At 45.6% G+C, this 12,049-nt stretch overlaps 1 protein-coding gene across 3 annotated transcripts in view; it reads right to left on the bottom strand.

Annotated features, from left to right (window-relative positions):
• Clnk (cytokine-dependent hematopoietic cell linker) overlaps nucleotides 1-12,049 on the bottom strand; it is a 181,587-nt gene that overhangs the window by 99,194 nt on the left and 70,344 nt on the right. For all 3 annotated transcript variants that reach the window (XR_015637096.1, XM_087584568.1, XM_087584569.1), the window contains exon 3: nucleotides 7,618-7,689. Coding sequence is in view for 2 of the 3 variants with exons in the window: in XM_087584568.1 (XP_087440694.1) it covers nucleotides 7,618-7,689 (72 nt within the window). In the remaining variant the exon portion in view is untranslated. The remainder of the gene's footprint in view (nucleotides 1-7,617; nucleotides 7,690-12,049) is intronic.

Here is a 12,049-nt window from a genome sequence, read left to right as displayed (position 1 = left end):
GCCCAGGTGCTGTGAAGAGACGAGGACTACCCAGCATTGTTCTGATGACACAGAATGATACGGTGGCTGCCAGGCGGGAGGAGGACGGAGCATTTGAGAGTGCGGTGTTTTGGTTTTTACAAGAAGATAGGTCTTAGAGGTAGGTGGTTTAGAGGCTACAGCATGCTCATCGTTAAGGGAGCTGTGTGCACAGTCCAAGTGTTTGAGAGCTGATCTCCTGCTATGGGGTTTTTTTTTTTCTTTTCTTTTTTTTGGAGCTGGGGATCGAACCCAGGGCCTTGTGCTTGCTAGGCAAGTGCTCTACCTCTGAGCTAAATCCCCAACCCTGCTATGGGTTTTTATGTCATACCAAGTAATAGTAATGCACAGAGATGGGAGAGTGTTGTTTAGAGGCAGGAGAGCCAGGTTTCTGCCATAGGCTTTAGCCGATGGGATCTCTATCTCTCACTCAGCAGATGTAACTAAAACTTAACCCGCCTGGAGTGGCACAACAAACTCTCGCCAGAGTCAGATTTTCACCCCGAGTTCCTTGTTGTTCACAAGCCTAGAGCGGCGACACAGCTTGCAGAAGGCTGTGCATCTGGAAGCTTCCTCCTCATTGCCAAGGCTGTCTGAAAGTGGCTGATCTGCTTCTCTCTGGGTGGGGCTCCACGAGATAGTTGGGTATTCGTATGTCATGTTCTCGGGGGATTCTGCACCCTAGGGGCTCTCTGTGCGTCAATGTGAGCATGTGAATTAGCAGAGGAAGCCTGAGCAAAACAGGGAAGGGGGCTGTTCTTCCAGCTGAGCCTGCTGCTATGATCCAGAGAGCTGGAAAAACGGGTTGGGGGTGGGGAGGCTGGCACTGTTGCCTGAGACGGAAGAAGAAGGAGGTTAGATAACTGTGGGTTTGTCTGGATGGAGTGTGGACATCGTCCTGACACTAGCAGCTGCCGAGCTCTCTGGAAAGGCTCCCGCGTTAATGCTCTTTGCAGCCTGACAGCCCACGGTGACGAATGAAAGATGTTGCTAGCTGACTTCATGGGGATTTGATATGCTCTGCCTGGGCTCCAGCGAGGGCAGCATGTTAGCAAGCTGCCCCTTGCCAGGGAATCACAAGATATACTCTGGCTTCCTTTTGTCAACAGCATCAATAACATAGCCACGTGCAAATGGGCCGCAGCTGGAAAGAGCACAAGACCGGTAGCATCGGCTGCTCTCATTTTCCCCGCTACCCTCCACATCTGGGCCTGAGGGAAGCAGGTTTTCCTTCCTCTGAACTTCCTGTGTGTATGGCAGGTGTCATCACTGTAGCAGGTAACTTCACAAACTATAGGATGATCAAGATTTGCCCTCCCATGTCTGTGTTTTTTTTTTTTCTCCCTGATACGAAAGCTTATTACAAATCAATTTTAAATCTGGAATTATTTTTAATTTTTAATTCTTTTAAATAATTGAATGCATTTAATGAGCTTTAATTTTTAAAGAATACTAAAACAAACACTCCCCTCCTCCACCTCTCCTTCTGCTTGGCACACTGGATGTGAGGATGCAGACAGCGTGTTCCTGTGTCCTTCGGATCCACGGGAACACGGTGTGTTATCTGGTCCCATAGAGATGGGACGGAGCCACGTCTCCAGGGCTGCAGTCCTGGAATAGAGACTAATAACTCATTGCCCCCTGGAATTTGCTAGCAAACCCTGAGGGAAGTGATTCACGTGATCTTACATCATCATCCTTTTTCATCACCCAAGCTCCCAAGAGCTACTGGTTTTACGTCGACATCTTATTTAACCGCTATTCACAAAATTGGAAGGTTACTCCGGAATAAGATTCTGTAGCTTTTTGAAAGACAGCTGATGCGGTTAGAAGTTACTAAACTCATTTTAAATATAAAGAGAAGTGAAAGAGGGCGCACATTTCCGAGGTCAGTCCTTTCCCCTGTTAATTTGAATGTCTGCTTTGGGAATTGAGCATGTTGCAAAAATGAACTCACACAGACTGTCCTGAGGACCAGTGTCTTTGTCTCCACCCTCGGACTCTTACAGAACACTTGTGTCAAGTGGCGTATTAGAGATGTTAGCAACTCCTTTCCTTTCATTTGTGGAAATCCATGATTAGTTCTCCCAGGAGCCAAAGATGCTATGCTCCACACCCAGTCTGATGAACCCCATTCAGAAAAGGAAGTTCCCACTGGGGAACTATAGGCCTAAGGTTTGGACACACACAGAATATTCTAAGGGTAGAGAACCTGGAGGGCTCAGGCTGGTGTAACTAGAGGTACAGCAGAGAGTCTGGCATGGGAAAGATGTGAAAAGCTGTGTCTCAGTAAGGTAATCCAGGAACACACAGGGTGGTTGGAAAGGGGCCAACTAGGGTTTCCAGTGGTCTTGTGGGAGGGAGAGCATAACGGATAGATGCAAGTACCTTTCTTATTTCCCAAGTGACTACAAAAATCTCCTGTATTGCCTGGATGTATACATCATACTTGTTTGACTGAATTCTACCATACAACTAGAACAGAGCCCATGTTGAATTCTCAGACTAACTACAGTGGTCCCTGAAAGGAGATGGGCACCTCATCTGGGGCCCAGAGCTTGGCCCATAAGCTCAGGCATATTGGTGACTGAGCAGGAGTGAGTAGATGGGTAAGAGAATGAGTGCCCTGTGCGCATGCTCAAGGAGGCGTGGATCCGAGGCATCCCATGAGGATGTAGGCTAAGAAATGCTTTGCAGGCCGTGTCCTATCACTGCAATGCTAACAAGAGTATCCAAACATAGTAGTAGTCTCCTTTACACATCTCCACAAATTCCCTGGATTCCCTTGGAGTGGGGAAGGTCTACATTTTTAGAAGAGTGGAGACTGGGGAGGGTTTTCCATCCCATGGTATTGGGAAACTAATGGAATTTATGCAAGGTGAAATTGTATCAGCTTTCTATCTGATAAATGAACAAATGAGCCTGCTGTTTCTTAAGAACTTCTCTGTTGGGTTTCCAGAATCTTCCTCTTTTGGACCCAGCAACTGAACACATCTGTGACTATTTTGATACACATATACTCCACACTATTGAAGTCCAGAATGCTCTCATCTGGTTCATTTCTGTGAACACTGTTCGGGGAAAATGGCTTGAGAAGTCCCCACATATGGTACCACCCATTCCTCCCTGAGCTTTCCCCTCTCCAGGAACCATCTGGACTTCTCTTCTCCCAGATCTTGTGCAACTTCTTGCTCTAGTGATATATCTCAGCGGTCAGAAAGCTACATGTGATTATTTGCCTGCTACTTATGTTGATGAACTCCGGAGGGCAGGCAGCATGTTCTTGAGAGTTACAGTCCTCTTCCCGTAAGCAGGGAATGCTTCTGACAGACGCTCAACACTGAAGATGGAGCTGGTCACCTGGGTGGGTGCCACAGCAGGCAAGTCAGACAGCAGGATGGCTTGTCACATCTGCTTTAACTGGGGCTTTGTTTCAGTGGGCTGAAGAGTTGGAAATCCTCTTCACCTCCCTTTGATCTTCCCTGCTTGGTCTCTGCCTTCCATTCCCAATTTCTACCTTCCTTGTTCCCAGGTTAGAGTTTTCTCTGCCATCTATTTAAAAGTATCCAGTATGCAGTTGACACTGAAAAGGGCTCTGGGCACAGTGACATGTCCAATGACCTGGGTTTTCAGGACTTAATGCTGTCATGACTTGACTTTTTATTTTTTGCATTTCCTTGGCCCCTTTCATCAGATGCCTTTTCTGGCACCTGCTACTAAGAGCTTGTCATATGGTTCAGACAAAAGATGACAGACACCCCAGTGGACGCTTGCATCTCAGAGCGTCCACTGGGTCACTTGGAAACTTACCCTATCTCCTGTACAATGGAGTGGATACAGTAGATGACCCTAGAGATCTCTCAGTGCTATGAAGTCCCAGAGCAGCTGTGTCTGGCAAGACAAAACCTGAGTCTGGAAGAGCAGCCAGGCAACAGTGCTAGCCAACTCCTGTTCTTACATGTCGTAGGGACAGCGGTGGCTGGTTGTCCTTGACTCCTATGGGTGAGGACTGTCTTTTTAGGGTGTTGAGATATCACAGCCATCTGCCTCTTATTCCCTGGAGAACAACTTTGGAGCAGGAAAGGGAAATTGCTTTGTGGACAATGAAGACAGGGATCAGAGTGTTGGGTCTGCTACTTGCTGGACTCTGGATTTGGCTAGACCTTTAGTTGACTGACAGATCCTATGTCCATGGGTCCCTAAGTCTCTTCTGCTATGTGCAGGACTTAGTGCTTTACAAAAGTGATACCTTTCTGTTTTTTGCATTCCCAGCCCAGCCCAGATCAAGCATCTTCTTGGCCAGAGCTGTTTTGTTCATTCCTTAAGGAGGTTCATGTAAGGGTTAGAAATGATTGTATAGGAGAGACGCTGACACCATAGTCCTTCATGACATCCTCTTCCTTTCATCCATTTGATGTCATTCAGCCAGAATGGAAGCACAGGGATGAGACCGGAAGCCTCTCCCTTGAGCTCTAAGGCTTGAACTGTTAGGAAAACTGAGGTTCTCAAACCTGAGCGGGCATCTGAGTCACAGGAGTGCTGATGTAAACACAAGGGGTTTGTCCCTCAATCCTTGCAGGATCTCAGAGTCTGAGAAGCTGCCTTTCTGAGTTCCAGTGCATGCTACGATTGCTGGTGCCAGGCCCAGGCTCTGGGGACCATCGCAGGAGATATCACCCTAACTATAGATCCAATGTGATAACTAGGGTGCAATGCCCATGCTCCTTCTTGAAGGGGTTTTGCAACAGGAATAGATTAGTGATGCTTGGGGACAGAAAACCAAGTACACTTGTCATTGGTGTCTACAGGGCCTTGGTTCCTCATCTTCATGGATTCCAGAATCCATGGGTGTTTGAATCTCTTTTAAATAAATGCTTTCATATTTGTGTTTATCTTACTGTATACATCACTCCATCTAGACTTCAAATCTATCGAGATTACTCACAATAACTCATACAACATAGGCTTGGTGTGAACAGTTAATGGGCAGCAGGACTTAGGGAATCAGGAAGAGGAAATACCGCACATGCTCAGAGCAGAATGTTTCTGACCTACGACTGGTTGAATTCCTAGATGGGGAGTCGCAGCCATTAGAGTTCAGTAGTGACAATGGCTTTGAAGTTCAATTCTGAATTCAAGTCTAGCTATCCCAACTTACTATTCCCGTGATGATGACCTCAGCGCGGCACATACTTAGACTAATCTCTATACTTATAAATAGGAATACGGATAACTGATTCAGATCAAACTTGTGAATGTCGAATTTACACGCTCCTTTGAGGCTGTCTGGTGCATGCCAGTGCCAGATATTGATTGAGTGTGGTCTCAGTTGGAGAGCACTCACCAGTATGTTTCTGTCTCTGTGGTCATGGGAAATCACACACAAGAGAAATGGTTGTTGTCAATGTAGCCAGGCAAATACCTTGAAGGGCTGCAAGACTTTCTTATCTTAGTGTTGTAGGGAGATTATGGATGCGGGAATGGTCTGCACAGCCTGGGCCATATGGTCCATGTGTGCCCCAGCACTAAGCTTAGCAATGCACCTTCACAGGAACTCCGGGGGCATTTGAATTTGGAGGAGTATGGAGACTTATTACCCATGCCTAACGATGTAAAGGCAGCAAGAGGTGAGCACATGACTGTTTTCTATCTTAGTGACAATGATGGCTCTGTGGTTTATCACCATCATGTCACAACTAGCTGGCCAGCCTCTGAGGGAATGGTTATGGGAGACTGACGATCTGATTGGCAGGGTTCAGAGCTACTTAATAAGCTCTTAAGTTGCAACCTAGCACATATTGAGTGAGCACAGACTGTTACTTATTGAGAATCTGTTGCTGTCCAGACACCACAGAGACCATTGATTCGCTCTTGGAATATCACACTGTCTGGAGTGCAGAGGACTCAGCTATAGAGAAGAATCAATCTCTCCCAAATAACATTACTGAAGCTCACAGCTTGAGATAGCTCTGGAAGCCACACCATCAGTTAGCAGGTTGGCTGAAATTTTGGCTTAGGTCCCATGCACAGTGACACTGCCCATCGTCAATAACCTCCGTCCTCTGTTGCTCAATGCCAGTGATTGTCATTTTATATGAGGAATGAACACGTTGGTTTAACAGATACTAAAGTAAGAGAGTGGACCAAAATACGTCGTTTTCAGACATTTTAATTTGATTTATATATCTCAAAAACTAATTTATATTCATATAATGCTTTCATTATAAAATATGCAGTGGTAGAGAGATTTGTGTGAATATGGGAATTTAAAAAAAATTGGTTTATAAATGGCCTGGAACAGGTTGCAGAAGCACCATCAGTTGCTCTTTTTAATATATCTTGAGCATGCTATGACACATCCTGAAATAATTTGCTTCTGGGGGAAAAAAAACACTACTCTCCTCTCTGTCTTTCCCCCTAAAATGTAACTGTAAATATTACTTTGATGTATGTAATTGCTTCAACCCTCTCTCTTGGAAGGAAGGCTTCTAACCCTTCCATTTCCCATCTCTTGCTTTTGTCAAGAAATAAGAAAAACAGACTTAAAATGCATTATTCAAATGTGTATAATGTAAACATTAAAGAAGTCTGAGCGCAGCTACAAATTTCCCTTTTCTTAAAATGTTTGTGAAAAATAACTTGTCTGTTCTGTCTGGAGGGCGCTCATTCACTCCGAAGGGGGACTTGACTTATGCCAGTGTACCTTAGGATGGCAGCGCTACAGCAGAGTGGCACATAGTAGGACCTTAGGATGGCAGCGCTACAGCAGAGTGGCACATAGTAGGACCTGGAGAATGTATGGATAAGACTTACTCGAACTGGATGAGGGTTGCCAGCATACAAAGACCTTTAGGTACTGCTGGGAAGAGAGGCTATCTCTGGAGGACTTGGATGAATGACGTGTTCCGAGCACCAGGTTTGAGTGTTAGCATCCAAAACCCATGATCGCAGTCAACCAGGGGCAGAGAGACACACTATGGTTCCAGGTACTCAGAGGCAGAGGGATAGATGATCCCTAAAGTGTCTCTCCTGGACTGTCTAGCGACTTGGGTGGATTGTGGAAGAAGCCCCAGCCAGGAAAGATATGGAGTCCAGGGACCCTCAAGCAAGGAATATATCTACACACTAGCTGGCTAGCCAGCCCACCTTGAGTTCCCTTCTTCAACTTTGTGAAGTAATCTAATAAGGATAGCACTGCTTTTGTATAATGAGTCTGCATGTATGTGTATGTGTATGTGTATGTGTATGTGTATGTGTATGTGTATGTGTATGTGAGCCTCTGTGTGTCTGTGTGGATGAATCTGTGCATATGAGTGTGTGTGTGTGTGTGTGTGTGTGAGTGTGTGTGAGTCTCTGTGTGTCTCTCTTTGTATGTATATGTGAGTCTCTCTGTGTATCTGTGTGTGTATAAATCTGTATGTATGTATATGTATGTGTTTATGTATCTGTGAGTTTTCTTTGTGTGCTATGTATATTGAATGTGTGTGTGTGTGTGTGTGTGTGTGTGTGTGTGTGTACCTTTGTGTGTGATGGTCAGTTTTACCTGTCACAGAATTAGGACTTTCATTCCTCTGATAATAAATAAATAAACATCCTGACCTATTTTTCAGCAGAGAGACGTTCTGGAATCTCAGATCACTGAATCCTTCTTTCGTTGTCCTTTTATTGCCCCTGGGATGAGAGAAAATAGATTATAGTGAGGAAACAGCAAGGAGCTGGAGGAAAAAATTAATGAAGTGCATTCATTCATAGAAATAGCCCCCCAGTCGGATTTGAGTAATTAATGCCTCACACATCTTTCTGACGTTCTCTTTGCCTCTCCATCGGGGCTAAAAACATGTTTAAAGGAACTTAATTACTTGAAATTGTGTTTTGGAGTACCATTTTACAGGGCAGGGCTTTAAGATGGGGGAAATACCTAGGTTAAGGTGAAGATGAGGCTGTCTCTCCCCCTTCAGTGCCTCACTCAGCGTTGTCTTTCAGCTCTGTGAGTCCCTCTGACAGGGAGAGCACGGACTGCTGTGCAGTTGACAGGAGGCAGCTAAGCTACTATGAGGACAGTGACTTGAGCCAGGCACAACCCTAGCTGCTTTACTGTGTCAGCTGAATTCGAGAAAAGTCTAGCAAACATCATCCCAGGGAGAAAGGCAGACTATTTAGCAAGCACAGCTCCGATCCAAGTAATATTTAGGCACTCTGGTGAGGCACTTTCCACAAAGAGATTAAATGATTTTAAATTGAGTTAATTTGTTAAAATTCATTAAATACATTTACTATCATGAGCTATCATTGTTATGCATCCTTAGCTCCTCTAATTAGTCCGGTTCGGTATGCTCTCTTTTCTTTGCAGACATTGTCTGGGCTTTATCAAATGCTTCCTGGGGATTCTTTCCCCGAACAATTGCTCCTTGACAACTAGTTAGTTAGCTGATCCAACTTCACAACCCTCATGCTCTCTCCGCATGGGTTAACCTTGTCCCTTTGCCCTTGAACATCCTCTACTCCCTGACACTCGAAGCTCTTTCTGTGACATGTCTTGTCTTTTCTCTTCAGCTTCTGCTCCACATCAATCCCATTTTGTTTCTGTCAAGCACTCTGTCCCCATCCTGACCTCTCAGGCTGCCGCCTTCATGACTCCTAGCTGAGTTTTTATTTCACACTCTATTTATATGTTTACTAGTCTCTGTCTCTCTTTCTTTGTGTGAGCATTCTGCATGCTTGCCCATACAAGCATATATACAGGCCAGAGATGATCGTCAGTGTGTGTGTGTGTGTGTATTTATTATGCACATAGCATGTTCTTGGAGGTCAGAGGACAACTTAAGAGAGTTGATTTTTTCCCCTCTCCCCACATGGCTCCTGAGAATATCATATTTAGCATCAAGAGCCCTCACCTGCTAACTTATCTTGCCAGTCCCACCCAGGGTTTTTTTGCATGTGCATATGTTGGGGACAGGATCTCTCACGGAATGTGGAGCTCGCCATTTTAGCTATATTGGTGGGCCACTGGTTGCAGTTCTTGGCTGTGTCTGCCCCTGCCAGTGCTGGGGTTACAGATATGGCAGCTATTCTCTGCTTTTATATGGCTTCTGGGGATCCAAAGTCTTTCATAGTCAACACTTTACCCACTGAGCCATTTCCCCAGCTCCTCACCAGCATTTTAACGTAGAGCTGTCTGACAAAACCATTGAGTTCCCATCTCAACTACTGCAGAGACTTGAAGGTTTGTCTTCCCGGCTTTGGGTTTGTGCCTGACCTACAGTGGGCTTATGTGGACTTGTGGGTATGCACACAGGACTTTGGGCTCCTAGGACAAACCTCAGGATCACCTGAGGTTCCCTCCCTACCTGTAATTTTATGTGCACATCATAGGTTACAACTGGATCAGTACACTGAGCAGGGATTGTCGCTGTGCAACTTTTAACCCTTTAGAAACTGGCTGTTCTAGTCCATGATTTCAATGACATGTTTCATTTTTTCCTTTAATTAAAAATAATCAGATGATTGTATTGTTCCTCTTAGCTTTTTATTATTCTTTTTCCTTCTGAGTAAAATGGACTCATAAATCTAATTTATACATTGAAGTTTCCTCGAAGTTCTGAGCATGAATGACTGACTATTTTCTACATCTTACCTTCAGCATCCTTCAACAGACCCGGGCCTTCATCCTTGGGAGGGTCCATTGTGCATGGCTTAACTTTTAAATGAGCATCCTGGGCAATGAGTGTGGGTGTCCCCTCCATCCAATCACTCTCTGCCATTTTGTTGACTTGATTCCAGATCCAAACACTTAGCTCCCTGATTGGCCTTTCAACTCCAGGCCTTCCTCTTCACGCCTGTAAGCCTGTCTCAGTCCTAACCCTGCTTCTCATATCCCCTGCTCGGCCTTGAGCTCTGTCCTCTCATCTTCTTTCCCAGCCTCCTGGGCGCCAACCCATCTTCAGAATCACTGCAAGAATTATCTTTCTATGCCTCAAAACACTATCAAATACACCTTAAATTCCTCCCCAGAATATTCCTGCTGGATAAAACCCAAATATTCAACCACAGTAGTCAAGATTCCTGGCCCAAAGTCTTCAGAGTCGCAGATATCATGGTGTTCTCCAGCTGTCCTCTCTGCAAGGTCACACACTGTGGCTTCTGGGCTGTCCCTTCTCACACTTCCACAGCCTAGATCAGATCACTTGGTATGTCTTCCATACCTGGAAATACCATTCTTCCAGGTCAAGTTCACAAACATCTTCCCGTGAGTTCCTCCAATTATTGCTTCCTCTCTGAGTTCCTTTGGCACTTCTACTTTGACATTAGTTTCTCTGGAAATTCATTCATTCATTCATTCATTCTTTCTTTCTTTCTTTCTTTCTTTCTTTCTTTCTTTCTTTCTTTCATTCAAACAGCAAATAGTTAGTGGACTCAATCTATCCAAGGCATTAGCCTAAGACAGCAGGAGTGCGTGCATGAAGCTTTATTATTGTTGGAGAACATGCCCTAACTCACTAAACAATCTTATCAGAGCATGTGCCCAGGGATACACTTTCTCGCCGAGTAGATCCTAGCTGGGTATTTCTCCTAGAGCACAGGCTGAGTACCCCTACCTGTTCTCAGAAATGCTTGAATGATAACTAATACATTCACAGATAACAAACAGATAAACCGCCTGCCACTGTTCATATGCAATAATGAATTATTTCCCAGCACAGGATCTCCTGGGACTAGGGATCTCTGTGACTAGGGGTCTCTGTGACTAGGGGTGTCTGGGACTAGGGGTCTCTGTGACTAGGGGTCTCTGTGACTTGGGGTCTCTGTGACTAGGGGTGTCTGTGACTAGGGGTCTCTGATTGGTCCTTGCACTGAGCAGGTTGTCCTGTGTCATCTGTCCTCTGGGTCATGAGCAAAGGTTCTGAATTTTGACAATCCCCCAACACACTTTTCAGTGGGCAGATTTCTTTCTTAGATTTGCACAAAGGTCAGGAAACAGCACATTGAGAGTGGAGATTTGGTTGCAGGCAAAGCAGTAAGTGCCTGTCTCTTGTCCAGGTGTCAGTGAGCTGTGGAGGAGGCCAGGGGGAGTGACTGACACTACTCAGGACAGCCCAGGTGAAAAGCTGAGAGATACCTGAAGGAAAGGGTTGAGAGATGGAGGGGGAGGGGGAGGGGGAGGGGGAGGGAGAGGGAGAGGAAGAGGGAGAGGGAGAGAGGGAGAGAGGGAGAGGGAGAGAGAGAGAGGGAGAGAGGGAGAGGGAGAGAGAGAGAGGGAGAGAGGGAGAGGGAGAGAGAGAGAGGGAGAGAGGGAGAGGGAGAGGTAGAGGGAGAGGGAGAGGGAGAGGGAGAGGGAGAGGGAGAGGGAGAGGGAGAGGGAGAGGGAGAGGGAGAGGGAGAGGGAGAGGGAGAGGGAGAGGGAGAGGGGAGAATGGGGAGGAGGAGCTTTACTGAAGAGAGTTAGCCAAGGCAGATAGTAATAAGCTCGAAAAACAAATTTGCATGGCAGCTAGATAAAGTTTGTTTTAAAAAATACTTTCAGAGAGCAGGGGTCATTAATTGACTTTCTCTTTGCCAGGCCTCTCTTTGCCTTAAATCACTCCTTAGAGCTTAGATTTTAGATGGATACACCAAACACTACCACCACCACCACCACCACCACCACCACCACCACCACCACCACCACCACCACCACCACCACCACCACAACAACAACAAAAACAACAACAACAAAACAGCTATAAAAATAAAATCTCAGATAGTCCAGAAAAGGTTATTACAGGACTTCAAAAGTATTTGTTTTGCATTCAGTGGTCATCTGACCTTGGACAGGCGGGGCACTGATACTCAGGATGCTGGTGCAGTTTCTTTCAGTCTTAAGGGTAGATGTACTGTTAAAGGTACTGTAAAGAGTAGTCCTATTAAAGGCCTCAGCCACTTGGCTCCAGCTGAACTCCATGGGGGTTAGTTACCCAGTGCATCCCACCTAAGCAGTGAAATAAATTACACGTGCATTCGTAAGTTGCAGGTCTATTAGCTTGTCAGCGACTCT

The sequence above is a fragment of the Rattus norvegicus genome, chromosome 14 (genome assembly GCF_021556685.1).
Source record: "Rattus norvegicus strain SHRSP/BbbUtx chromosome 14, alternate assembly SHRSP_T2T, whole genome shotgun sequence".
NCBI classification, from domain to species: domain Eukaryota; kingdom Metazoa; phylum Chordata; class Mammalia; order Rodentia; family Muridae; genus Rattus; species Rattus norvegicus.
Note: the sequence above shows the minus strand (reverse complement) of the source record. Positions and strands in the feature narration are given on the sequence as shown.